This window comes from Octodon degus, unplaced genomic scaffold (assembly GCF_000260255.1).
Source record: "Octodon degus isolate 3935 unplaced genomic scaffold, OctDeg1.0 scaffold00065, whole genome shotgun sequence".
Lineage (NCBI taxonomy): Eukaryota > Metazoa > Chordata > Mammalia > Rodentia > Octodontidae > Octodon > Octodon degus.
Window position 1 is genome coordinate 5,575,070 of NW_004524641.1, and position 24,446 is coordinate 5,599,515.

Consider the following 24,446-nt stretch of genomic DNA (forward strand, 5'->3'; position numbering starts at 1 on the left):
AAAGGGAAAAAAAAGACCAAGTGTGAAAGAAACTAGACTAATTAATTCAAAGGACTGAAAGAAAAAAAAAAATCTGTCCTCATTGAATTTTATACCTCACAAACATACCTTTGAAAAATTAAAAATAAAATATTTTCCAGTTATACAAACTTGAAATATTCTAATACCTCCAGATGTAGCATATAGGAAATAATAAAAAGCATAACCTAGAAGGCAAGAGAACTTGCTGTATGGTCCTGGATAAAGAATAAAGAGCTCTCAAAATGGTAGTTATGCAGGACTATGTAAAATATATTAGATGAACCCATTTAAAAGGTCATTGAAGATTTCTACAAAACAGTATCAATCTTCTTTTTTTTTTTTTTGGCAGAACCGGGGATTGAACTCAGGCCCTTGCACTTGCCAGGGAAGTGCTTATTCTACTGAGCCATTGCCATGGCCCCAACAATATCAATCTTATGTCGGGTTATATACATAGTTTTTCATATATGTGTGTATGTATGAAAGATAAGGAAGAAGTAATATAAAATCAATGGAAAATGGAAATATACTTTTTAAAGTTTCTAATACTAGAAGAAAATAGCATACCATGTCTTTAAAGTAGATTGTAAGCCATTCTCATATTACTTGTTCTTGGCAGGCTCTGGAGCCTCGGCACCGTGGCCCTTATTCATGTCGGATTCCGGAAGTTACAGTCAGTCTGAGGATGAGCAGCAAAGTTATTTTTCCTATGGAAATCAAGGCAACCAACGCTATGGATAAGCACCACAGAGCTATTCTGGCTATGGACAAACAAGTGATTCTTCATATGGACAGAACTATGGCAGTTACTCCAGTTATGGACAAAGCCATTCAGGTAATTCACAGTCCTACGGTGGTTATGAGAATCAAAAGCAGAGCTCCTATGGCCAGCAATCATATAATAACCAGGGACAACACATGGAGTCATCAGCAGGCCAAGGTGGAAGAGCACCTCCATATGACCAATCAAACTATAGTCAGCAAGATTCCTATGACCAGCAGTCAGACTGTGATCAACATCAAGGCTTGTAAAAAAAGACAAAAACAAAAAACAAAAAATCAAAGCTTATATGATGAGCAGTCAAATTATAATTAGAAGCATGATTCCTATAATAAAAACCAACAGTCCTATCATTCACAAAGGGAAAACTACAGTCACCATACACAAGATGACCATTGTGATGTGAGTAGATATGGAGAAGATAATAGAGGATATGGTGGGTCACAGGGAGGAGGTGGAGTACATAGGGGATATGATAAGGATGGAAGAGATCCTATGACAGGATCAAGTGGTGGTGACTGCAGTGACTTCAAAAATTTTTGTGGTCACAGGGATTATGGACCCAGACCAGATGCTGATTCAGAATCTGATAATTCAGATAACAACACAATCTTTGTACAAGGACTTGGGGAGGGTGTGTCTACAGATCAAGTGGGAGACTTCTTCAAACAAATGGGAATTATTAAGACAAACAAGAAGACTGGAAAACCAATGATAAATCTTTAGATAGACAAAGACACAGGGAAGCTAAAAGGAGAGGCAACAGTGCTATTTGATGATCTTCCTTCAGCTAAGGCAGCCATTGACTGGTTTCATGGAAAAGAATTCCATGGCAACATCATTAAAGTGTCTTTTGCCACTTGAAGACCTGAATTCATGAGAGGAGATGGAAGTGGAGGTGGGTGGTGAGGCCGTGGAGGATATAGAGACTGTGGAGGCTTTCAGGGGAGAGGTGGAGACCTCAAAAATGGGGACTGGGATTTGTCCTAATCCATCATGTGGAAATATGAATTTTGCTCAAAGAAATTCCTGTAATCAGTGCAATGAGCCTAGACCAGAGGACTCTCGTCCCTCAGGAGGAGATTTCTGGGGGAGAGGCTATGGTGGAAAGAGGGGCTACAGAGGTTGTGGGGGCAGAGGTAGAGACCGAGGTGGTTATGGTGGAGTCAAAAGTGAAGGGGGAGGCTATGGTGGAGACAGAAGTGGTGGCTATGGTGGGGACAGAGGAGGTGGCTATGGAGGAGACCAAAGTGGCTATGGTGGAGACCGAAAAGGGGGTATGGTGGAGACCGAAGGGGGTATGGTGGAGACCGAGGAGGCTACAGAGAAGATCAAGGGGGTTACTGAGGAGATCAAGGGGGTTATGGAGGAGACTGAAGTCAAGGGGGCTATGGAGGACACTGTGGTTGTGGTGGCAGCAGAGGCTATGGTGGAGACCGAAGTGGAGGCTATGGAAGAGACCAGAATGGTGGTGGCTGTGGAGACCAGGGTGGTTATGGAGGCAAAATGGGAGGAAGAAATGACTTCAGAAATGATCAACACAACTGACCATACTGATGGCTGTTTTGAATGTTCCTTTGTCTCTGACACAATCCACAGTGAAATTGCCAGTTTTGCCTGCTGCTTTCCTCGTGGTCTCTTCTCGGGTAGGGAAATTAAATGACATTTGGATTTTTATTTGGGTGAGAGGGCTGGGACAGTTTTTCTTTTAGAAATGTCATTGAAATTTCCCTTTTTAGTTTCCCACCTCCTTCTCAACCCTTGAAGCAAAGTGCATTGTAAAATATTACCAGAATGGAAAGTGTTTTGTAATACTACAATAAAGTCTGCTTTTTTCTGTAAAAAAAAAAAAAAAAGTAGATTGTAAGTCAAATATACAGTATGAATCTGAAGAAAAAAATTAAGATTAAACAATATTCAGAAAATTAAATATTAATTAATTCAACATTAAATATTTCAAAACAATTGAACTAAGAAAAATTTTCATGATAGTAAAGAATTACTAAGAATAAAACATAAGATAAATGCTGGAATGGCAAATATATGACCAGCCCTTCTAACAGTCGGGGGATAGGATATTGTTCAGAGTTCTAGTATGTCATGGACATGGACAGTGTCCATGATGCTTGTTGGCGGCCAGATGTCACTTGTGGGACTGAGCTACTGCTATTTCCTTGATATCCACCCTGCAGACCAAGACAGAATCATGACCCATAGGGTGCAGGAGAAGTCCATTTGTAGAGTATGCTGATGGAAATATTTTGTGCTGTATACAAAAGAATAATGGAAAGTTTGCTTTTTTATATCTCTTATTGTCCTGTGTTTAATTGTTTGCCCTATTTGGTGGGTTCTTTCCATTCTCATTCATGGAGTAATGGTCATTTTGATCCCTCTCTAGAATATCTTTTAGTAGTCTGTGTAAGATTGACTTTGTCATCATGAAATTCTTTAGTTGTTCTTTGTCATGGAAGTATTTCACTTCTCCACCAAACTTGAAAGAGAGTTTTGCAGGGTATATTAATCTGGGTTGGAATTTGTTGTTTTGCAAGACTTGTAGTACTTTACTCCATGCTCTTCTTGACTTAATGGTTTATGAAGAGAAATCTGCCATTATTTTGATGGGTTTTCCTTTAAATGTGATCTGTTTCTTTTCTTAGCAGTGTTTAGTGTACTGTTCCTATGCTGAATTTTTGGGATCTTGATTATTATATGTCTGGATGTGTTTTTAATTGGGCTGATGTTATTTGGAGTTCTATATGCTTCAACTACCTGAATGTCTGATTGTTTCCTCATATTTGGGAAGTTTTCTATTACTTCTGTCCATATTCTTTTTATATCATTTGTATTGACTCCTTTCTCATTAATGCCTATTAATCCTCTGTTGTTCATCTTTGCATTGTCTTGCAGATGTTGAATTACTTTTTCCTGCATCCTAGTTGTTTTTAAGAGATCTTTTCTTACCATTTCATTAGCTGCAATGTTGTTTTTAGGGTCTGAAAGTCTATTTTCACTTTCATTCAAATGGTTTTGCCAGCTTGTGGTTGAGATTTTAATTTCCTGTATAGCACTTTGAATCTACTTCATGCATTCTGTTTCTTTTCTATATTGCTCATTCAAGGATTCCATCATTTTTCTATTCTCTATTTTTTTTATCAGTGTCTTCATTTAGAAACACCTCATGTTACTTTCATTATAGTTATCATTTCTTTTTTTACTTCAGAAATTATTTCTGTAAAATAAAATTTAAAAAAAAAGAAATTATTTCTGATCTGATTTCCTCTATACCTTTCTTTACTTCCAACGCTATTATTTCAGTGATTTCAGGTATGTGATTTCCAATTTCTTCTATGCTAGTGTCTCCTGCATTTGTTCTGGGTGGGTTTGGGGCCTGACAATGCATTTTGCTCCTTCTCTTTGTCATTTTGTATAACAATGTCTTCTTACCTTTGGTGTAGAGCTTAGATAGAATTATTAGCTTAGCACCAGGTCCGCATCTACCAGGTTCAAACTCGCCCAGGTGGGTGTGGCTTGGGTCTGGCTGCTGTGCTCCACTTCTTCCTGCTGCAGCCCTTGGAGGTGAACCCTCTGTGCCACTCTTGCAAGATGTTCTGCTCCTGGATCAGCTGGGTGGGTCTTGCCTCTAGCCTCTTAGCCTGTCTGAGGTAGGAAGTTCTTCTCACATGTGGGCCTGGGCTGGGTGGAATGAGGATCCAACAGGCCCCAGGTGGTCTCACTCACATATAGTGCCCTGTCAGTGCAAAAGAACTGAACTTTTGACTTGAAAAGCCCCTTCAGCCCTTCTTATCCTCCTTATTTATAAAAGTTTTGTTTTCAGTTTTTCCTTCTTTTCTCATTGTTTTCTTTTTCTTTCCCCTCCCAGTGCTATATATTCCAGGGTTTATTTTACATCACAGTACCTCAGTGTACAAGAAACTCACTTTTATATTAAGCATAACAATAGCTGCTGTACAAAGAAGCCCAGAAGGTCCATGGCTTCACCCAACAAGTTTTATTCTCACTACTGAAGCAGAGCTGGGTTAGTGGGGTGCCTCCTCCATGCTGTCACTCAAGAACTCAGGATGTCTCGCATAGAGCTATCTAACATACACAGTTTCCACAGTGGCCCTGAGGACCCTCCCACTCCAGCCAGCCCAAGGGCGAGTGGGGAGTAGATGAGCCCTGGTCTGAGGGGGGTGGGTTCAAGAGACTTTCTCCTCATGTCTCATGGACCAGAGCTCAGTCACACAGCCCCATACAGAGGAAAGAGGCTGGCGGGGGTGGGCAGGAACATATGTTTCCTGGCTAGGTGTCGCACTGCTATGCTCTGGAAGGCAGAACACAATGTTTTTAGTGGGCAGTAAAAGGCAAGGTATAAACGTGAGCCTGCAGCTTTCTCTGCAGCTCTGCAAGGGCCTCCTATAATTATGGGTTGGACCCAAGGCACAGGGCTATCTGCTGGGTCCCTGTCCTTGGGCTGCAGGGGACTTTCACATAACTACTTCTTTCTACGAACCCACCACAGCCTTGCCAAGCATCTCAATTTGGTCAAAGTACTTCTCAGACTGAGCAATTATGAAGTGCTGGTTTTCAGGAATTTTTTAAACAAAGGATTTAAAAAGCTGAACCATTCTGCTCCTGGCCTCCCCCAAGTGAGAGTAGGCAGAGAATGGGCGGAAGGAAGCAGGAACTGAGAACAAGTGCAGCCGCAGCGGGCCACTTTCCCCACAATTACTCTCTGCTGAATAACGACACACGGGAGATGGCAGTTTGCCCTGGCTAATGGCTCCTGTGGGCTGGGCACTGGCTGCTACAGCGCCAGGCCTTGGAGCAGCTACTCCGGGCCACTGAAACTGGTTTTACGGAAGAAGCTTTCTGGGTTAAAAGCCCAGTGCAATCAAGTGTGGAGGAGCCTCCGGCAGCAGATTCAACACCAACCACGTCTTCTCCAGCTCACGCAGCCGCGGAACTCCAGGCACTCGGCTCATCCGGAGCCAGTGGCAGAGCATCTGCCTGTCCGGAGACTGTGGACTTGGGTGACCTGGGGGATTAAACAAACAGCTGATGCCTCCTCAGGTCAAAAGCACTGAAACAACCGGCATCCGTGTGGCTCTGGGTACACAGAAGAGTGAAGCTGCTCACTACTGAAAATGATGTTTTCTTTGTGGTTCTACTGGAAATTGAACTTTGAGCCTTTGCCCTGAGCCACATCCCCAGCCTCTACCTATTTTTCCTGTTCCTTTGAGACAGAATCTCATTGAGTTGTCCAGGCTGGGCTCAAATTTGGAATCCTCCTGCCTCGGCCTCCCCGTGTGCTCAGGTTACAGGACTGTACCACCATGGCTGGCTTCAAAGGGGTTCTTTAGCGCAGGTCTTTTCCTTAAGAACTGCTCGTGGAACAAGGGTTACACTTCAGTGACAGAAGACATATTTAGGGTGCAAGGCCTCTGAGTTTGTTTTGGTCACAAAAACAAAAACTTAGCTTGTGGCAAAGTCTAACTAAAAGCCAGCTCTCACACTTGCCGTGAGAGGACTGCCGAGTAAGGCATACCTGAAGCAGCGCAGGCCTGAGCAGCTTCCTGGGCTCAGAATGAGGACAGCTCAGCTGTCACAGCCACTAACAGGTGGTGTAAGACAATAGCTCCGGACTCCACTTGCGTCCCACACCCTCCAGCCGCCAAGTGTCCAGCCAGACAGCGCCAGGGAGTCACACAGGCTGCCACGCTGCTCCGGATCCCCACCAGCACCCACAACCCATGGAGCCCCAGCCTTTCCTCCTGCTCTTGGGCCTCTGCTCCGGTAAGTGCGGCTCCCAGACCGCAGTCTTGCGTCTTTGAACACGGAAGGGCAGGCTCTTGCTAGAGGCTACTCTGCCACTTTCTTCCTGAGGTTGGCTTGACTGGGTTTTTGAGTGAAGATTTCTAGATTGTGTTACCCACTTACCACAGGAGCTGCCCGATTAAGGCCACAAGACAGACATTCAGGTCTATCTGTGCCTGGTGTCCGACTCTGCCACATGAACACTCTCAGGCCACTGGTAGAATCTGGCCCACAGCTGGACCATGATAGCCTGGGCTGCTCTTAAAACTGAACAACCAGAGAGACATGGCGCAGGAACTCACACAATACAAATAGCTGAGTTAACAAGGCCTTTGTCTGCTCTAGGCCAGTTCAGATAATGAAGAGCATTGATTGACAGTTACAAGTGTTGGAACAGAAACCTGTTAATAACTGTAACTAAATTCCATGGAGATGAAATAGTCTGTACATTTTTTTTAAACTTCTGAAGTAAAAAAATAAATAAAGCCCATCTGAATGTCTCTCTGCCTACTTCCTTTTAAAAGGATGTTGCTATATGTAGAAAGGGGTATGAATTGAAACTATAAAAACTTGTACAGCCTTTGTCCCGCATCCTACCCTGGAATGGGACGCAACCCAACAAGTGAAACACTACCCTGAATCCCCAACTTGTGGGAGAGGGAAACAGGAGATGTTTGCTGTTATCTCAAGTAAAAGTTTACTGGTGATATCACCCCAGTTGAGAAACAAGCTGTCTGACATCCTGTGATTTCTCTTCTCTAATATTGCTCTGGCAAACACAGGCCTTCTGCACAAGAATGAAGGAGTTGCATTATTAATTTTTTTCTGTAATAAATGTTGAAGGAAATAGTCTAAATTCAGATAAGTTCTGTCTTGTGATTTGGGCTCAATCCAACCAAAGCTAGTCTGGTATGTACTTGTGTGTGCACATGCATGTGTCTGTGTGTATGTGTTTATGAACACCATGCTCAATGAAAATTCTTTAGCTATATGCTTCTATAAAAATACTTAAGAGGTCTTTTAGGATACCAAAGCCCACTAAAAATGGTCTTACATTGAGCTATTAAAAGAAGTAGGTGATACATACTTTGATCAAACCTTGAGTTCACTGGTATGGATTTCCATGGGTGCTCATAGGAGTTTAGACAAGAACAGGCAGCCCAATGTGCTCAGCGTTTGATTGTAAGGAACTTGATTAAAATATGAAATGACTTGGCAAATCACTTCATTTATAATTTCGGATTGTGATCAACTGGAGAATTGGTTTGCTGCATGCATTGTCAGAAAACCTGAAATTGCCAAAGAAGCAAGAGAACCCACATCAGGTTGAGGTAAGAATTACCTAAGGTGGTTATTAACATTTTAAATTTCCCTTTTCCCAACCCAAGTGGCTCTTTCCTACATAAAAATATAATATAGACTGAGCCAGTAGGTTACAGAAAGCACAGTTTGAAACTGTGGTTGAAATTCTCTGCTTAGAATGAATTCTTCATGGGCAAAATTCTCATTCATTTCAGGTACAGTTTTTCCTGTGTTAGCTTAACACATAACCTTCCCTGTTCTATTTATATAGCACCTTTCATTTCAACATTTTCTTCTCTTCCGCCTCCGGAGTCCTAAGTACTTCATTGCATATCACTTTCCAACTTCTTCACGGTTACTTATGTAAATGACAAGTGCTAATCTCCATGAGGATAGACAGAGACAGGATTCGTGCCAGATGCACCTTCCAATACCTCAGCGCTCCTAAAATGATATTAGCCTGGGCAAACACTCAATAAGTATTTGATGAATGAACAATGTTACCATCTGAATAAAGATTACTAATATCATTTTGCAAAAGGAAGAAGATTTGATATGATTTATTTGTCTGCTTATGTTTCCCTGGCCCTTTTATGAACACTGTTTACTGTGCCAACTCTCAAACCATACTGGAATTGGACAGGAAATCATAGAATCTGCCTTCCAGTCTTATAAATTATTCTGTCCCCTTAGCCTATACCAAAAAAGCCAATCTAAGAAATGGAGACCCATGCTTAGGTGTGGTAGTACACATCTGTACTTTCAGCAAGCACTCAGGTAGGCTGAGGCAGGAGGGTTGCAAATTCAAAAATTCAAATCCTACCTGACCTATCTAGCAAGACCCTGTCTTTAAAAGAAAAAGGTGAGAGAGTTGGCTCAGCATAGAGTGTTCCTGGGTTCAGTCCCCCAGTACTGAAAGAAAAAAGAAAAAGAAGAAAGGAAAGAAAAAGAGACCTATTTGGAAATTTCTTGTGAGAGGAACAAGGCCTCTTGCCATTGGCTAAGTGGGACAGAAAGAGGTAAATGTCATTACAATACTGACAATGCTGTTCCCCAAGTTCCCCTCTTTTCCTTAGAGGGCCATCACTTGGCCAGAGGGCTTTCTGACAGTTTTCCTGTGATGCACTTCTGGCCACCTACTCTATCCGTTGCTTTCTAGTATGTCCTCCCTACCAAACTGGAATAAACAGTCTTCGAAATCCACAACCCAGACCAATGGCAGAAGCATCATGGCACTCACTGGTCGTCACCAGGTCCCAGTGTGCATGTGGCGCAGGTGCAGCCAGAGATGGGCAAGGAGGGGAGAACAGGACAACCCTAGCCCAGGGGTTCAGCGGGGCACTGTCAACACGGGGTCTTTAAGAACACACTCCCTTAGGGCTAGCCAAATAGACCAGTGGATTAAAGCATCTGCAAGCAGCACAGGGGCCAAGGGGTTGATCCCCGAAACTGCCATGCCCGCCCTGCCCCTGGGGCACACTGAGAATGCGATTGAGACTGAGTGTGGTGCTGCGTACCTATAATCCCAGTTCTTGTAAACAGGTGGATCACTATGAGTCCGATCTAGTAGTGAGATCCTGAACACCCTGTAGACCCTTCCCCAAAATACAAAAATATAAAAAAGAACACACTCCCTTGAAGGGTCACTGAGTGCAGGTGGCTCGGGGAGGTGTCCTGTGAAAGCATGGATGGGCACCTTTGGTATCCTTGGAAACTCTGGAGTTCAGAAAACTTGGGAAACCACAAATGAAAAGTTGGGAGAGGTCAGGGGTTTCCTGCGTAGAGTCTGTGTTCATCAGCTTTTCATTACTGTGTCTAAATTCCTGGGAAAAGCAACTTAAAGGAGGGAAAGCTTATTTTGGCTCACAGCTTTGGAGATGAGTCCGTGGTTGTGTGGCTCCTGTGGCCCATGGTGGGGCCAAGCATCAAGGCAGAGAACATGGGTTGAGCAAAGCAGATCATCTTCTGGTGGCCAGAGAGAAGAGAGATAGGAAGAAGCCAAAGGAAGGCAAGGGACCACAGGACCACACAGCCTCCCAGGGCAGCCCATGGCCATGGCCTCCATCTGAGCCTCCTGTTCAGAGCACACTCAGCTCTGACCTCAGCAGTGGGCTAATGAAGTTAGTGCCCTCATGGTCCAACGCTTCCAAAGCCCCATTTCGGAACACAAGAACCGTTAGTGGGGCATTTCAGATCCAAACCATAACAGAGCCATGAACGTAGTGCACAACTCTCCAAATCTCAGTTTTCTCCTTGGGGGAGGCAAGATTAGTATTGATCTTCCTCAGTTGTAAAAACTGAGTAAAGGTATACAAAAACACCTATGAGACTATGTACAATTCTAGCGCTCTGGAGGCTGAGGACGGAACATCATGAGTTCCAGCCCAGCATGATGACTTAGCAAAACTCTCACTCAAAATAAAACATAACACAAAGGCCCTGAGTTCAGTCCCCAGCCTATTTCTCTCTGTCTCTGTCTCTGTCTCTGTCTCTCTCTCTCTCTGTCTCTCTTCCTGTCAAATGTACACACATACACGCACACACACATCCACACTCATCCAAGAAAAAAAGAAATAGGTATTTGGCACATAAGTTGTGTTCTGTTGACAATTATTTTAACTAATTAATAAAATAGAAAAATTATTACTTTTTATACAGCATATTGTTTATAAACTTCCAAACTTAGGACTATAGGAGAAAAATTATTGAGAAAATGATAACCTGTCTTAGAGAAAAATTAGTTTGCACTACCAGGCAAAGAGTGAAAGAACCCCATTCATTGGACACTAAAAGTCTCCTTGGCCCTGGAGAAGTCCCAGCCGCCTCCTCTGCAGCCTGTGTGAAGGGGAGATGGAGTTACATGAATCAGGGCGGATGGGCTGCCTGTCTGCCTCCTCTGATGGTGTATGTGTGACAGCTTGAGTTACACAGATCCTTAGAAGGCACTTGTTAGAATTTGCGATACATTTTCTCCAGGAATAAAGATGCACACAGTTGTGGCCTCCGAGAGACCCAGTGCCACACTTGTTCCATTAAGAGCCGGAACACGGGCACAGCTCAGGGCAACAGGGTAGGTGAGGCTCGCCTTCCAGCCATAGCATCTAGCAGAGGTGGCCCACCTCCCTGGGATGGGAGGGCCACACAGCGTCTGGACAGGAAAGGCTGGACAGTGTGTCCTAAAGGGAGAGGTTCAGAAGATTTCCCCGGAATCACTCATATTTCCAGTAGGAGCCCTGAACCCAGGTTGATAAAATATAGGATTTTTCATTTCATTTAAACATTTTATTTAACTGGGACACTGATCCACCAGAAGTGATTTTTTTTCTAGCTGTATTAAAATGACATAAAAATTACCATTCTGAGGCACACAGTTCATTATAATAAGTGCACTTGCCATGTTAAATGGCTAGCACCACTATTGAGTTCCAGAAGTTTTTCATTTTTTCATGTCCTGAAAGGCAACTCTGAACATGTCAAGCAGTTGCTCCCCCTTGCCGCCACTAATCCCAGCCACAGCACCTTTCACAAGAGGCCCACCTCCCTGAGATGGGAGGGCCACTGTAGATACTTATTCTGGAAATTTCATACGTAGAATCATACAATAGATGCCCCCTTTTGTATAAGTTTTTCCATGAGCATAATGTTTTTAAGGCTTATCCATGTTGTAGCATGTCAGTATTTCATTCCTTTTTGTGGCCAAATAATATTCCATTGTCTGGATATACCACAATTTGTTCGTGCCCTAATCTATCAATGGATACGAGTTGTTTCCTCCCTTTGGGTGTTGCATATATATGTTGTTATTCTTTTGGGTATGCACCTGGGAGGGGGATTGCTGGGTTGCATGGTAACTTTAGCTTGCAGAGAAGCAGCCTTCTTACATTTCCTTCAGTAACAGACCCGAGGTGTCAGTCTCTCCAGAGCTTCACCAGCACTTGCTACTTTCCATTTTGTTATCTGTGGCCCAACCCAGAGCATGCAGACCAGCACCCAGTATGGACTCTCCAAGGCATCATGGGCTCTGAGGCCAGTCCATCTAAGATTTCATGGTCTCACAACCACACTCTGTAATATGGACGCTGACTTTGTGCATGTGTGCGTGCGTGCATGCGCACGTGTGTGTGTGTGTGTGTGTGTGTGTGTGTGTGTGTGTGTGTGTGTTCCTGGCAAATTTGATTCAGCCAGGGCCTGTTGAAAGGAACCCACCTATCCAAAAGCTAAATCCCCAAGGTGGCTGGGAAGGAACAAGTGACTATGCTGGGAAAGGAACTTGAAACAGGAAGGCTGTGCTCCTGAGCCCCGGGGCAGAGGCCCTTGTGCCTTCCATCCCCAGCCCTGGGGCAGAGGCCTTGTGTGCCTCTCCCTCCCACATCCCCCCAGGGCAGAGGCCTTGTGTGCCTCCCCCAAGCTAGTTCCATCTCAGCTCCTCCTGTGGGGGGTGCATAGTGGGACCCAGAATCTGACTGGGGGTGTGCCACTTGATGTCCAGCTGGCCTTGTCCTGGGATCCGAACACGAGACCCGCCTGGTGGCAAAGCTGTTTCACAACTACAGCAGCGTGGTGCGGCCAGTGGAGGACTATCGTCACGTGGTGGAGGTCACTGTGGGCCTGCAGCTCATCCAGCTCATCAATGTGGTGAGCAGCACTGGGGACCCCCACACCCGCACCCCCCACCCCAGCGTGCATCCCTCAGGCTCTCCTTTCCACTTGCTGATGACGGAGTCTTCTCTTTTTCAGGATGAAGTAAATCAAATTGTCACAACCAACGTTCGTCTGAAACAGGTAATTCAACTAGATACTATAATTGCTTTTTTTTTTTTTTTTTAACATACTAGTGATTGAACCCAGAACACAGGATCCTTGCACTGAGCTACATCCGCACCCTTTTTAAAAACTATTTATTTTAGGCCGGGGATATAGCTCAGTGGCAAAGTGCCTGCCTGTCAAGCACAAGGCCCTGAGTTTGATTCACAGTCCTGAAAAGCACACGTCTGAACTCCAGTCACGCCGCAACATCTCCACAGTCCTAAAAAAAAAAAAAAAAAAAACCAAAACATATACTGAGACAAGTTCTAAGTCACCCAGGATGTGTTCAAACTTGTAATCACCCTGCCTCATCCTCCCAGAGCACTGGGATTATAAGTGTGTGCGGTCATAGTCACACATGACACTGTTTATGTTTGCCCTGAAATTAAACCTGTACGCAGAGGAAGTCATGTGGGTAAGAAGGATACATACCAAAACACCGATAGCAGATTCTGTGCCTAGGGGTGTAGCTCCTGCTTGTGTCTACTTTCACTTTGGGCTTTTCCTGTACGTGTACTTTGCTAGGGCTGCCGTAACCAAGTCCCACAAAGCAGGTGCCTTAAACAGCAGGAAGTTATTGTCTCATGGTTCTGGAGGCTGGCGGTCCAAAGCCAAAGGTCAGCAGTGTCGGTTCCTTCTGAGGGCTGTGAGGGCTGTTCCAGAACCTTCCCCTTGGCCTGTGCATGGCCGTCCTCACGTTCACACGGCGTCCTCCTTGTGTGAGAAGCATACATGTATCTGCCAACACTCTCCTTTTCAAGGACTCCAGTGGTATGGATGAGGGCCTACCTCACTGACTCCATTTTAACTTGATTCCTCTGGAAAGACTCTTTCTCCAAGTAAGGTCATACTCTGAAGTCCTGGGGTCAGCACTTCAACGTACAAATTTTAAGGGACGACAACTCAACCCATAATATTTTTTTTTCAAATTTACTACAATAGGTATATAGTATTTTGTAATAAAGGAAAATACATAATTTTTTAAATGATATGGTTGTTTGAGAAAAATGTTCACACAGGGTTGTCATTCTCCTTCCTTGAAGGTGGCAGTGTGGCCTTGTGGATCTGCCACCTTCCACGTGTGTGACTCAGCAGTCCCTTTATCTGTAAAATTGGGTCACTAATCCCTCATCATATGGGATTGTTGTGAAGACTGAGGGAGTTAAGAGCTTAGAACAGGGGTCAGGGATATAGCTCAGCGGCACAGCACCTGCCTGGGAAGCACAAACTTCTGAGTTCAATTCCTGATGCAAAAAAAAAAAGAGCTTTGAATAGTACCTGCATGAAGACCACTAAGTTTGCTGTTACTGCTTTCTAAAGTGAAGGCTGAATTCTGAACCAAACTTGTCTTACCAAAGCACCATTCCTGACTCTGACTTAACCAAGCCCATGAGGCTTGTGATAGCCCTAGATTTTTTTTTTTTAATGCTTTTGGCTTTTTAATTAATGAGCTGTCTTCATTTCTAGCAATGGGTGGATTGCAACCTAAAATGGAATCCAGATGACTATGGTGGTGTGAAAAAAATCCACGTTCCCTCAGAAAAGGTCTGGCGGCCAGACTTTGTTCTGTACAACAAGTAAGCAAAGGGCACAGGCAGGGAGTGACCTGCCGGGGCACTCAGGGCGGGGTGGTGCTGTCAACATTAAATAAGCCCTAAAACCCAGAACCTGATGGGCAGGGAGACGGGGGTGGAGGGAGATGGTGCCTCCTGTTAGGAATAGAAGCAATTATTGAGCCAAATGGAATCTGGGCTATGGCGGGATGGGGATGGGGCATTTGATCCAGGAGTACTGAGGGACATGTGGAACTGCCCCAGGTACCCAAACAGCCTGTCCCCGAGTCCTTGGAATCAAATGCCCTTGCTACCACCCAGGTCTGTCCTTGGGAGGAGGGTGCTACTAGTCACCTCCCGTATGCCACCCCGACATGGCTGGCCCTGGATACCTCCGCTGCCCAGCTCTGGGCCCCATGACAGACTGCATGTTGTGAAATTATAATGTGATTCCAGACCCTCTGGCTTAATGACACGCTCATTATCATATGCCCTTCATTTGTCAGGGAATGTTCATCTCAGAGAGCATCCTTCCCAGGCAGGGGCGCTTATCGCCACCCAGAGGATTTATGGTCTGACATTACACAACATGTGCAGGATGGCGCTGTGCCTCCCAGCAGCTGGGGGTGGGGCAGAGGCTGGAAACAAAACCCTGGCCTGCTCCCCAGCTCTGATTGTGTGGGGGGCGGGTGCTGGGCATCAGGGCCTTGTGCGTGGAAGGCAAAAGCTCTACCATTAAGCCACGACCCCAGCCCCAGCTTTGATTTTCTACCATACACTACCCAGTTACGCTCAGCATACAAGCCTGAGTTAAGTTACCCAATCAGAGGTGGGTCCTTTACGGGCAAAGATGCTGATAGAGCAAAGTGTCTAGGTTGCTGTCTTTTTAGGAAGAAACGGGACAAGCAGTTGAAGTCCTTGGACTCCTCACTCAGGAACACCTCAGTGGGGAAGGAGCCCCATCTTCCCTGCTCATAGGGAGAGACCTGGGCCATCTATGGCCTTCTGTTCTTTGGAGTATTGGGGCGTGTCCAATGCCTATAGTATTCCAGACAGTCTCACTTCAGCCCCAAGAAAAAAATCAAGGGGAAGAAAATCCGTTGATTTATGACAGAAGGGACCATTGCATGCCATCCTGTCCCTGAACTCCCACGGAGAAAAGTCCCACCTACAGATGTGACACATGCTCTGATTTTTTCTTTTGTGATGCAGGGACAGAACCCGGGGCCCAGTGTGTGCCAGGCGAGCAACCCCCCCCCAAGCTCAGCCTCAGCCCCGATAGCTGCCCCTTTATTACACTGCCCTTTGCAAAGTCCCTGGAACCCAGGTTGTTGGTGGGACAGTAAACTGCCCACTGAATAAGGCCTGCTGAAGCAACTCATTAGTAATGTTTTTTAAAAATTGAGATATTATTGCCAGCATTAGAAAATCAGGAAATAGCACATTAAAAATCTAAACTTTTAGTCTCTCTGGAAAATATCCCACACTCAGAAATTTGGAAATTTTCAGGCTGGGGACATGGCTCAGTGGCAGAACACTTGCCTTGAATGTTTGAGGCCCTGGATTTGATCTCCAGCACTTACCCACCCCAGGAAATATTTAAGTAAAGTAATCTTTGTTTGGGGCAGGAGGTGCCTAGTATACAACTCGAGACCTTGTGCTTGCCAGGCAGGCGCTGTGCCACCGAGCTATATCCCTGGCCCCCAGGTAAAGAAATCTTGATTTCTAGCCTTGAGCAAGAATCCAAATATCTGGAGCAGCAGGCCCCGCTCCTGCACGGGCGGCATGGGCAGCTGGCATGGTGACACCTGTCTGCCCCCAGTCTCCACCACGTGCATGCATTTCTCACCTGCCTGGCTCTGGACACAGCTGAGCATAAGACCCCCCCCCCAGCTCAAAATTGTTCTTTAAGACCCCTTCCGTAGTCTGCTTGCCACTGTAATGAACCACCGCCGATATTTTTATTTTCAGAATCCCAGATTTCCCCAGCTCACTCTCAAGGCATGTTGGGAAAAGATTACATTACAAGTACCACCAAGACTGAGAAGAAAAGCTAAGAGGCAGTGGACTCCACTGTCCCCCAGATGCTCTGACTCGGGGCTTAGACAGCTCTCAGGAGTCTATTTTCAACCAGACCCCCAGCGATTCTTAGTACCAGGCAAATTTGGGAAACACTGCCAGAGATTCAAAGACACTATCCAAAAGAAAGCTTTTATAAGTAATACCTGGAATAATGAACAACTGTCTCATTAGTGTCTCCAAGTAAAGGGAAGGGTCCTCAGGTCCTGGGAGCCACTCTGTTATCTTGTATGCAGCGCAGATGGTGACTTTGCCATCGTCAAGTTCACCAAGGTTCTCCTGGATTACACGGGCCACATCACGTGGACACCTCCAGCCATCTTTAAAAGCTACTGTGAGATCATCGTGACCCACTTCCCTTTTGATGAGCAGAACTGCAGCATGAAGCTGGGCACATGGACCTACGACGGCTCTGTGGTGGCCATCTATCCGGTGAGTGGTGACTTGGCACGAGGAGCTGCTTTCAGGGGCTATGTGCTTTGGGTACCCACTGCTGCTCCTGGATAACCCTCAGATCCTCAGTCAGAAGTTGGGGATCACCTAGCTTGATGGCTCTCAGTGGGTGGGAAGGGTTCTTTATATGATGCACATGACCACTGGGAATGCAAATGAATTTCCTGTGCTCAGCATTGCCTCAAGAATTCTGATCTAACCCATTTGGGTTGGGGGCGGGCGCTCATATATTTTAATGCTCCTACACGACTGAAATATGGAGCCAAAAAGACTCCCAGTAGTCCAAACCCCCTTGTGTTATACAAAATGAACCTAAGCCCCCGAATCAGTAGTGGCCCAGGGTCCCTTCAGGAATGTGAGCCACTAGAGTGGCAACTGTTGTCTTGTGGCTGCTGATTACAAACCTGCCCTCCTCGGGGTGACTCTTGAGGGTTTCCCAGCCTTACTTCTTTCTCAGGAAAGTGACCAGCCGGACCTGAGCAACTTCATGGAGAGTGGGGAGTGGGTGATCAAGGAGGCCCGCGGCTGGAAGCACTGGGTGTTCTACACCTGCTGTCCCACCACCCCCTACCTGGACATCACCTACCACTTTGTCATGCAGCGCCTGCCCCTCTACTTCATAGTCAACGTCATCATCCCCTGCCTGCTCTTTTCCTTCTTAACCAGCCTGGTGTTCTACCTGCCCACAGACTCAGGTGGGTGCAGTCAATGTGTCTGCTGCTGCTGCTGCTGCTCTTTTAGGGTGAGCCAGAAATAATCATGTGCTAACAACCAGAGGCACATGGACCCCACCATCATCAGGAGAGGACATGCTCACGAGGTGACCCTGCGTAGGGGTGAACGTGGGCGTGATACAGGGAGAAAAACTGATCTCAGGTGGGTGACCTCCAAGTGATATAGGGAACCTCCAAATGACATAGGGAGGGGGCCTATGAGATGGCTCAGTGGAATAAGCGCTTCCCTGGCAAGCACAAGGGCCTGAGTTCAATCCCCGGTTCCGCAAAAACAAAAACAATGACATAGGGAAAAATGATCTCTGGACCTGACCTGGATGAGTTTGTGTTTTCTAAAACTGAAGAATGAATTTTAGGAACAAATGGAGGTTATGAGCAGAACATATTTATTGAGGGAGAGAAAGCTCCTGTCCAAGAGATGGACAGGAGGGGGGCCCGAGTGGGTAGTTCCCTGGGAAGCTGTCTCTTCCAGGGACTTTTATAGTGTAAAACCATGCAGGGCTAAGGTGGAGAGAATGGGAACTCGCTTAAGGGGACAAGAAGTGGGACAAAACTATGGTCAACCAATGGGATTAAAAGCACCATTGCTCAGGTAAAATTGATTAGGAGGACCAAATGGGGTAGCGAGTTATGTAACAAGCGGGCATGAATGTAAAACAGGACCTTATCTTGTGGCCTTCAGACAATGATTCTTCCTGAGTAATGAATCAATCCTGGATGCCAATCTTTAGGGAGGTTAGCATTTGTTTGGTCTTTAGATCTGGCTCACAGCAGGAGCATCTGTCCCTCCCACAGTTGTAAGGTGTCTGGTCTTTGTTATCTCCCTAGAGGGCCTGACCCTGACTGACTGCCTATGGTATTTCTAACTCGGCTGCCTGCAACAGGTGGAGCTTACAGCCAGCCAGCCATTCAGAGTAGACCTAAAATGCACAGCCGTAGCTTAGCCAAGTTCAAAGGAAAGAACCACCAACACCTGTTTGCTCAGTACCAACTGTGTGCCCATCGAGGGGCTGCGTGGGCTATCTGACCACGCTGTCTGAGTCCCTTCCCCATGTCACTCTCTGTACACTGACAATCTGGCTCTTGCTCCTTTACTCACTGTCTGCTACTTGAAAAGAGCTGCTGCTGTTTTCCAGATGGCAGTGTCTGTCCCCCTGAGATTGTGCTTCCCGATGGCAGTGCCTACTCGCACGTCAGCCCGAACAACTTATTCACCCCTTCCTGGGAATCACACCTGTGGCATAACTGCACCAGACACCAGCAACCTAGCGGCAAGGAGGAAGGGGACCCATATGCCCACCAGCAGGGCCCTACTCAGGAATAGTTTATGGCAGACAAGTAGGGGGAAAAGATCTTGCCAACAGCCTGCAAAATCGTGCCAGGTAGCCATTTTATCAAAATGATGTTAGAAAGCCGCTAGAGTTTATATCCAACTTTCCAACAAGGAAAATAAACTGCGCAATCATTCAAAAAACGTGTGCTGAGCAAGTGTCAGGTGGCAGGCGCACAGCAGGGTCTACTGCAGGCACGTGCCTGAGGGCTTCCCACCCTCCAGGTGAGAAGCGGCAATTTCTTGTTTTATCCATTGTGTCTCTGGCATTTACAGTCACCCTTCTCAGTATCCGATGGGTCTGGTCCCCAGACCTCCAGATACTTCAATCCACAAGTGCTCAAGCCCCTTATATCAAAAAGCGTGGTGTTTGCACACAGCCCACGCCCATCCTCCCGTGTGCTTTAAATCATCTCTAGTTCTTCTGGTAGAGTACTTAGCATAATGTAAATGCTATGCAAATCATTATTGTACTGCATGGCTGAGGGCAGTGCTGGAGAACCTATGGCATGAGCGCAGAGCAGGCTGTTCGTTATCACTGAAAGCTCTGAAGGTTCATCACCACTGGTTTAGGGCACAATGCCGTGAAAAAGGTCTGTGTTCAATACAGGTACAATTTTATTTTTCCAAATATTTTCCACCCAAAGTTGGGTGGGATTGTTGGATGCAGAATGTGCAGATACAGAGGGCCAACCGCAGTGCTAGTCTAGCAGCTGGCAGCGCCCAGAAGGGGGAGCTCCACTCCAGAGCGAGGGACACCACAAGGCGTCCCAGGAACAGTAGCAGCAGGACGGGCCCAAGGCTTTCAAGAGTCCTTTGAGATAGCTCAGCAGACTGAATCGCCTGCTTAGGCAAGCACAGGGCCCGCGGTTTGATCCCCGGCACCACATGCCGTGCTAGCCCTGCCCCCATGGTGGGCTTGAGAGGGCCACAAGAAAAAAAAAGAAAAGGAAAAGAGAGAGAGAGAGAGAGAGAGAGAGAGAGAGAGAGAGAGAGAGAAGGCCACCTCAGTACCCTGTAGCCCCTACCTTCCTGCAGTCACATGTGCCCAGCCAGGACTCCTGAGAGTCAGGGTCGGCCATGTGTGCCCAGCCAGGACTCCTGAGAGGGTCTAAAGAAACAGGGGCAGCAGGGATTCCTGGTCCCTTAACATGAAAACAAAACAAAGCAAGGAATAAGTGAGAAGACCAACTTCCTCCTAGATAAAAGTGAGAAAGGAGCAGAAAGATCAGATTACTCAGGATGCCAAGGACAACCTCTTTGTCCCCAGATTTTGTTTTTGGCTTTGATCCTGCAGTTTGCTTCCATTCTGAGAGAAATGTATGGATGCTTCCAGCCTGCTCATCCTCCTGCTGGGGAACAAGTGGACCCGGCTGGGGCTGAGCTTTATAAGCTTTAGTGCAGGTTTTCATGGCAGCAGAGTCCAGCTCACCAACCCAGAATCCCATGTGGTTCCCCAACTTTGCAGCAAGAAGCAGAATTCTAGGCCATGAAAGGAAGTAGCCGTGTGTGTCTAGTACAGATGCTTGTTGCCACAAAGGTGCTGAGGTCACACAGCAAGCTCTGCAGAAAATGTCTCCAGAGTAACCTCCCGAAACATGCCAGTCAGGGTTTCAATGATAAGTAGCTTTGAAAGGCTGCCCTAAAAAGGACCACAGATGGGGAGGCTTGAGCAAAGAAATTTATTTTCTCACGCTTCCTGGAGGCAGGAAGCTGAGATCAAGGTGAGGACAGGGCTGGTTTCTTCTGACCTTGGCGCACAGAAGACCATGTTCTCCCTGAGCCCTCACATGGCCTTTTCGTGCAGGTCTGTGTCCCCCTTCCTTCTTATGAGGACACCTGTCATATTGGATGAGGGACCCCTAACTGACCTCATTTTACCTTAACTATGTCTTTAAAGGCTTGATCTCCAACTGCCGTCACATTCTGAGGTCCTGGGGTTTCTTCTTCCCATCTCTCCAGGGGAGAAGATGACCCTGAGCATCTCTGTCTTATTGTCCTTAACTGTGTTCCTTCTGGTCATCGTGGAGTTGATCCCTTCCACCTCCAGTGCTGTGCCCCTGATTGGGAAGTACATGCTGTTCACCATGGTGTTTGTCATAGCGTCCATCATCATCACGGTCGTTGTCATCAACACCCACCACCGCTCCCCCAGCACCCACATCATGCCCGAGTGGGTGCGGAAGGTGAGTGCCGACTCCACAAGGCGACGACCTGGAGGGTGTCCCCTCCCACACCGCCTGGGGAGTTCCAGCTGAGGGCTTGGGGAAGGGAGCTCCCTTGGCTCCTAGGGTTACCTTACCCAGCCTTCCCAGGAAGGGAGAAGGGAACAACAAAGAAAGCTCAGCCCAAATTCACGCTTGAAGAATATCTTCAATTAGAGATGAATAAATCCTGCTGTATGCTGTGACACTGTTAACATCGTGTGTCTTCCCATTTGTGAAGAGACGCTGACTTTCCCTGCTACCAGCTAAGAGTAGAATAAGGACTGGAGATGGAGAAGAATAGAGAAAGTTTGAAAGTGAATTTCAGAGAGGAATTCGGTTTCAAATATTTATATCATTTAATTTTAAAAAGAGTTAACATTTCAAATGTGGCCTCCTTTCCCGCCTTTCTTTTCTCCTTTCTGTGGCACTTGCTGGAGCCTCATACTTGCTAGGCCACGCTAAACCCCTGTCACCAGTGTTCTCTTTCTCCTGATTAACGACAGTCCCTGTTTCTCTAAGAACTGCTAGATGACGCCTTGCAATAGCTTTGCTGCATTTTCTTCAGACACGAGAAACAGAGGGGGACAGTGTGAGTGTTTCGTGACTGCATTTGAGGCAGAGGGGCCCTTTCTTTAATCACATAATCTTGAGAACATTGCTAGGTCCTTTTAGCTGCCAGAAGCGGAAGCGCCATTGTTCCTGGGAGGTCGCTGGCTGTGCACGGGCTCCCTCTGGTGGCGAACTGCTCGCATGACAGGATCATCACCTGCCCGCGGCAATTGGATGGGCCGCAGCGTGTGTGGAAGGAATCTTAGGGGACGTTTAGGGCAGTTCTTTTGTTCTAAGGACAAGGAGGCTGAGGCCTGGGGGTGTGGAGTGACTTGCTCTGTACCACATTGATAATCAAAGACAGTTTGATACTTATATGTGGTGATGATAATTTTCATTCATGGCTTTATTTTTTTTGGTTAGGTTTTTATCTACACGATCCCAAATATAATGTTTTTCTCCACCATGAAAAGACCGTCTAGAGACAAACAAGAAAAAAAGATTTTCACGGAAGACATTGATATTTCTGACATTTCTGGGAAGCCAGGACCCCCTCCCATGGGGTTCTACTCCCCCCTGATCAAACACCCGGAGGTGAAAAGTGCCATCGAAGGCGTCAAATACATCGCAGAGACCATGAAGTCAGACCAGGAGTCCAATAATGTAAGCTCTGTGGCTCCAAATCGCGCTGCTGGGTTTCAGTGATCAAACACACGACCCTAGATGGGAGGGTCGGGCTTGTCAGGTAGCCTCGCGTTCAGGACCAGCTACTGGCCTTAGATAGGTCCGAGCGACCACCTCAGGGCCACCCTAGCAACTGATCGCGATGTGAATAATTAGCCTGAAAACGAAAGACCACAGCTGAAGGGCCAGAGGATGCACAGCGACACCACAGTCTGAGGGCCACCTCTGAGGACTGTGTCTAACGCTCTCCTCCCCACCAGGCGGCCGAGGAGTGGAAGTACGTGGCCATGGTGATGGATCACATTCTCCTCGGGGTCTTCATGCTGGTCTGCCTCATCGGAACCCTGGCTGTGTTCGCAGGCCGCCTCATTGAATTAAATCAGCAAGGATGAGCAGGAGGCCTGGGATCAACCGGAGCAGACCAAGGCAGGAAGGCGGGAGGATCGGCCTGCTTCATCCGCTCCCCCTTAGCAAACTTGTTTTCCTGTGCTTAGGGATGCTGGTGATCCGTGCTTTCGCGTTTTCCTTCCACCCTGCTGTGTCTCCCTGGAGAGTCAGGGTTCGCTAGGGAAGCCCACCTCCCAGGCCCCAAAAGGTAAAGCACTTGTCCTGGGGAGAGAAGAAACAGAAGGAAGTGAAGTAACTTCAGACAGGACACCAACATACAAACAGCACCAGAAGCCCATGTTTAAAGGAAGTCTCTAGAACTAGGAAGTAGGAAAAGTTTACTCAGGTGTTTTTTGTTGTTGTTTTTTGGTTTGTTTTGGTTTGTTTTTGAGATGCTGAGGATTGAATCCAGGTCCTGGAGAGGGATAAGGATGTACCATATTGCTGCTGTGCACCTTTAATAGGGCACCTGATTGGATTCTTGGGGGGCGTAACACTGAGTTTGAGCATTAGGCACTATGGAATCATCTCCCCCATAGGGTTTTATTTCACCCATCCCATAATGTCCTTATTTTAAGAACAAGGAAACTGAATCCCAGAGAGGTTAAGTGCTTTGGGTCAAGCTAGAAGCAGAGCTGGGCTTGGAAGCAGACCTCAAGACTCCAACTGACTCCAGTCCTCTCACTTGCTCCTGGTCACCCCAGCGTGAGGAGGTTGCTCCGGGTCTCTGGCCTGCTTTCTGAGGGCCTCTGGCTTGGAGCCAGCCATCATTCTCCCTCCCAGTTAAGCCTCCTGCCTTCTGTTCTCCATCCTTCCACCAACCAGTGTGGGGTTTGAGTCCAATAAACGAAACCAGAAAACACATGCATGTCATCACCATTTCCAAAATTCTGAAGAAATAAGAGTTGAAATTATTTATTTTATCCATTGTAAACCTTGAACTGCAACATAGTTTAACCCCAAAATGAGAGACTGTGTGGGTTGGGGCTCAGAAATGCCTCCAAATTGCCAGAACACACCTGACCTGGGTCAGCTCCGGGGCACAGCAGTAAGTGGTGCAGGTGCTGTCAGTGCACCTGTGGGGTTTTGCACTCTCCAAACACACCTGTAGCACAGCTGATGCCATCATTTAAGAGTAAGGCCAGGGGCTGGGGAGATAGCTTGGCAGTCTCAGCGCCTGCCTGGCAAGTGCAAGGACCCAGGTTCCATTCCTGATACCAGCCACCGAAACTGGGTGTGGTGGCACACACCTATAATCCCAGAACTGGGGAGGCTGAGACAGGAGGATCACTACAAGTCTGAGCTGTATATCGAGACCTGTTCCACAAAAAAGTAAAGCCATGTCCTGCCAGGCAGGATGCTGCACACCTATAATTCTAGCTACATGGGAGGCTGAGGTGGGAGTGTCCTATTTTTAAGAAAAGCAAACACAGCACCCAAGCACTGACCATGGAGAAGAGAGTGACAAATGACTTCATCCACTTACCTCATTTTATGCACAAGGAAAGTAGGACCTAGGGAAGTGGCCTCTCCAGGAGGCAGAGCTGGTTAGTGACAAGCCCCGTCTCCTAACGCCTGCTTACCTGCTGTCTCCACATCTGCCCAAAGTGGTATCCTCTCACACGTCCCCACTGTGCCCCATCCAGGAAGCTGGGTGCAGCCCTGAACAGATGTAGGGATGTCACAGTCGCGATCCTCAGCCCCATACTGGCCCAGCCATCCATGAAGAGTCCCATCTTTGGC

At 46.8% G+C, this 24,446-nt stretch overlaps 1 protein-coding gene and 1 pseudogene across 1 annotated transcript; both read left to right on the plus strand.

Moving 5' to 3' along the window:
• Positions 1 to 672: 672 nt before the first annotated feature.
• Positions 673 to 2,359, plus strand: LOC101587444 (annotated as a pseudogene).
• A 3,720-nt stretch (positions 2,360 to 6,079) lies between these two features.
• On the plus strand, positions 6,080 to 23,832 carry Chrna1 (cholinergic receptor nicotinic alpha 1 subunit). Its single transcript, XM_004634743.2, has 9 exons — positions 6,080 to 6,598; positions 12,411 to 12,556; positions 12,659 to 12,703; positions 14,195 to 14,304; positions 16,596 to 16,791; positions 17,270 to 17,507; positions 20,839 to 21,062; positions 22,056 to 22,295; positions 22,577 to 23,832. Exons 1-9 carry the CDS (start codon positions 6,556 to 6,558, stop codon positions 22,706 to 22,708), a joined length of 1,374 nt encoding a protein of 457 aa, XP_004634800.1. The 5' UTR covers positions 6,080 to 6,555; the 3' UTR covers positions 22,709 to 23,832.
• Positions 23,833 to 24,446: the final 614 nt, after the last annotated feature.